The sequence below is a fragment of the Emiliania huxleyi genome (genome assembly GCF_000372725.1).
Source record: "Emiliania huxleyi CCMP1516 unplaced genomic scaffold EMIHUscaffold_253, whole genome shotgun sequence".
In the NCBI taxonomy this organism is placed as follows: Eukaryota; Haptophyta; order Isochrysidales; family Noelaerhabdaceae; genus Emiliania; species Emiliania huxleyi.
Genome location: NW_005200146.1, coordinates 181,549 through 185,079, shown reverse-complemented (window position 1 = coordinate 185,079; position 3,531 = coordinate 181,549). Strand labels below are relative to the sequence as shown.

At 71.1% G+C, this 3,531-nt stretch overlaps 2 protein-coding genes across 2 annotated transcripts in view; both read left to right on the top strand.

Annotated features, from left to right (window-relative positions):
* Positions 1-1,300, top strand: part of EMIHUDRAFT_237645 (hypothetical protein) — a gene marked incomplete at both ends in the record, with an annotated part of 2,479 nt that extends 1,179 nt beyond the window's left edge. Inside the window, 4 exons of the mRNA XM_005777893.1 lie at positions 369-485; positions 680-856; positions 926-973; positions 1,142-1,300. Of these exons, the coding sequence (XP_005777950.1) occupies positions 369-485; positions 680-856; positions 926-973; positions 1,142-1,300 (501 nt within the window). The remainder of the gene's footprint in view (positions 1-368; positions 486-679; positions 857-925; positions 974-1,141) is intronic.
* A 692-nt stretch (positions 1,301-1,992) lies between these two features.
* Positions 1,993-3,531, top strand: part of EMIHUDRAFT_237644 (hypothetical protein) — a gene marked incomplete at both ends in the record, with an annotated part of 2,385 nt that continues 846 nt past the window's right edge. The window contains 3 exons of the mRNA XM_005777892.1: positions 1,993-2,310; positions 2,668-3,064; positions 3,172-3,505. Coding sequence (XP_005777949.1) covers positions 1,993-2,310; positions 2,668-3,064; positions 3,172-3,505 — 1,049 coding nt within the window. The remainder of the gene's footprint in view (positions 2,311-2,667; positions 3,065-3,171; positions 3,506-3,531) is intronic.

The window sequence follows — 3,531 nt, the reverse complement described above, 5'->3', positions numbered from 1 at the left end:
AACTAAGTGATGGCTGTTGGTACTCTCCTGCAACCATAGGCCTTCGTGTGACATGGCAGGCCACTCTCAAGCCCTCAAAGCACCAGATCACCTCACTTCACTCTTGCGGAGGGTTGATTCTTGACATCGTGATTTCCGCGGAAAATTTCTTTGTGCGCCGTGAAAATTTCCGGCGTGAAGAGAGGGAAAACACAGCCGGGGGGGCCCAGACGCGGTCTCACCCACACGTGTCCATCCTTGTTCGGACATGGTCTAGACGTCGAGCATCTTTCTTCTCCGTGCATCGTGGCTGCGGAGTTGTTGGCACCCTTGTGGCATCTTCGTCCTTTAGCCCCCTCCACCCTCCCCCCCCCTCGCCCGCGCGTCAGGTGGCGGAGGTGGTGTCCATGCTGCAGCGCGCGGGCAAGCGCGTCCTCCTCATCCTGCCGGCAAAGTACGCGCGCGACGTGGTGCCCAACCACACCAGCTCGAGCCAGGTGGCAGCGGTGACAGCAACAGAGTAGCGGTGGTTAGCCGTGCCACATCACACTCGCTCGAGCCGCGCGGAGGCCGAGCCAGGGCCGCCCCGCCGCCCCGCCGCCCCTCCTTGACCGCGCGCCCTGCACCCGCCGCAGTAGCAATGATAATAGATGATGACGCTGATGCTGCTGATAACCCGATGCCCTCCCGCCCGCCGCAGCCCGACGACCGCATCACCGCCGCCGACCGCGCCCTGCTCGACGGGTGGAGGAGCGAGGGCCTCCTCTACACCACCGGCCCCGGCATGTACGACGACTGGTACTGGATGCTCGCCACCGTCGGCCGCGGCGACTCTCAGCCCGTCGCCGTCACGAACGACGCGATGCGCGACCACTGGGTGCTTGGTCCCAGCCTTCCGCACGCCCCCTCCCCTCCCCTCGAGCCTCCGCCGCCCGGGCCCCCACAGGCGGACCTGCTGCCCGCGCGCGACTTTGCGCGCTGGAGGGCCTCAAAGGTCGTCCCCTTCTCCTTCGGCGCCGCCGCCTCGGCACCTCGCGACGCGGCCGCCCCGCCCACCCACGCCGTCGCCGACCCGCCGGTCGCCGACCCGCCGCCGGCGCACGAGGCGCCCTCGCTGCGCGCGTGCGTCGGCTCGCCGCCGCCCTACTCGGCCGAGGCGCAGCTGCTAGCCGGCCGCTGGCACGTCCCGCTCCCCGACGGCGCGCCGGAAGGGGAGGGGGGCGGCGCGCCAGAGCCGGTGGGGCAGTGGCTCTGCGTTTCGGTCGTGCCGCCGCCGCGGGTGCGGAGGGCTGGCGACCCGCAGGTCGCGGTGTGTCGGTGACGTGGGAGAGGGTTGGTTAGAAAGCTTCGTGTCGGGGGCACCACCTCGGGATACAAAATGCGCCTGTGGACCCTCAGCTCCTTGGCGCTCGGCTCTAGGTAGGTGTGGCCAGCTCGTGGGAACTCTGGGAACCAGGCAGCTCCAGCCTCCACCCCCCCGAGCCCCGTGGCGCGTGGGCGGAACGCCCGCCCGCCTCCCGTGCGCCGCCCCCACCCGACACCGGAGCGGTGCTCCGGCGTCCGGGGGCACGCCCCCGTGCACGCCTCCTCATATGGGAGCGGTGCTCGCCATGTCGATCTCCGCGCACCGACGCGGCGCGCTCGATCTCCGCGGTCGGCTGGGCCGCCGCAAAGAGCGGCCGCACATTGCTCGGTAGCTACCCCCCCTGCACACCTAAGCCCATGGCCGACACCCCCCCCAGCAGCAGCGCTCTGCTGCTGGGGGGTCGGGACCCCCCCCCCCCCCCAGCAGCAGCGCTCTGCCTGTGGGGGGTGCCTGGCATCTCTGTACAGACAGCAGCTGTAGCTGTAGAGCTGAGGCTCGTCGGCCACCCGGGTACCTCCTCCAGGCCAGTGTCCAGAGGTCGTCAGTACACAATGTCTGAACATTCTCGCCGACGCTCCTCGAGTTCGCCGGATATGGCGCCGTGGTTAGAACAACCCCCACCTGTCAAACGACGGACGAGCGGCTACATGGAGGCGATGGAGCAGCTCGAGGAGGCGGAGGCTCACCGTGAGGAGTTGGGTGCAGACGCGCTCGAGGCCGCGATCGGAATCGGCCTCGGCGGCGAGGGATCGACCTTGGGCTCGGGCGTCAACCGGCGGCGTTTCATGTACGGCGGGGGCCTCCCCACCAGCGCAGGCCCGTCAGGCGGCGACGGCAGCGAAGCGCGAGGCGGCCTCTCGCTCCGCTCGCTCCTGCAGATGGGCTTGGCTCAGCATGCGACGGGCAAGTCTTCGTCCGCCGCCGGCTACACCGAGCTCCGCGACTCCGAGCCCGGCTCCTTCGCCGTCACCCGCAAGAAGTCGGCCACGTTTGCGGACGCCGCCTTTGCAGAGAGCCTTCCCTCCCCGAGCCGGCGGCGCATGGGCAGCCGGCCCAACTCGGCGCGCTCCCTGCTCAGCATGAGCGACGCCAGCGAGCGCTACGAGACGCCGCCCAGCGGCTTCAACTCCCCCAGCGGCCTGGCCCGAGCGAGCTCGCTGCGGCGCGCCCGCTCCATGTCCGCCGCCTCGGCCGCCTCGGCCGCCTCCGCCGCCTCCGCCGCCGCCTCCTCCGCCGCGGACCCACGCGCGTCGCCGTGCATCACGCGCGCCTCCTCGATGCGCCGCTCCGCCGCCCTGCCCCCCGACGCGCTGCCCCTCAAGCGGGCCGGCTCCAAGGGAATCGGCCTGATCGCCGCGGGGGGCGTCGAGGACGAGGTCCCCCTCGTCGACCACGGGCTCGGGCTGGGGGCGCGGCTCCGCTCCTCGCTCGGCGCCTTCAAGGCGCGCGCGCAGGAATTCCTCTTGATCGCCGCGCTCGGCGTCGGCGCCGCCACCCTCTCCCTCGCCATCACCCTCACCGCCGCCTTTCTGCACCGGCTGCGGCAGCGCATCGCCGAGCGAGCGGCGGCGTGGGGGCGCGGAGACGCAAAGGGCGGCGGGGAGGAAGAGCTCGACGCCACCGCCGCCGCGCTCGGCCTGGTGGCGCAGTACGGGCTCTACATCGCCTTCTCGCTCGCTTGCGCCACCGTCGCCCTCGCCACCACCCTCCCGGCGGTCGGTGGCTCGCGGCACGCGGCTGGCTCGGGCGCGTCCCCCCCCCAAGGCGGTGGGTGGGCCGCGCTGCTGACACGTCCGTGACGTGCGTGCATGAGTGCCGTCGCGTAGGCATCCCCGAGATGAAGGCCATCCTCTCCGGCTACTGGCTCCCGCGCTACCTCTCGCCCTCCACCTTCGTGGCCAAAGTGATCGGCCTGACGACCGCTCTCGCGGCGGGCTACACCATCGGCCGCGAGGGTCCCCTCGTGCACCTCTCCTGCACGCTCGCGACGGGGCTGATGACGCTGCCCGGCTTCGGCGCCATCGCCGAGTCCCACAACCTCAAGCGGTCCATGCTCGGCGTCGCGTGCGCCGTCGGCGTCGTCGCAACCTTCGGCACGCCGATCGGCGGCGTCCTCTTCTCGATCGAGGTGACGTCGACCTACTACATGGTCTCAAACCTGTGGCGCTCCTTCCTCGGCTCCTTCT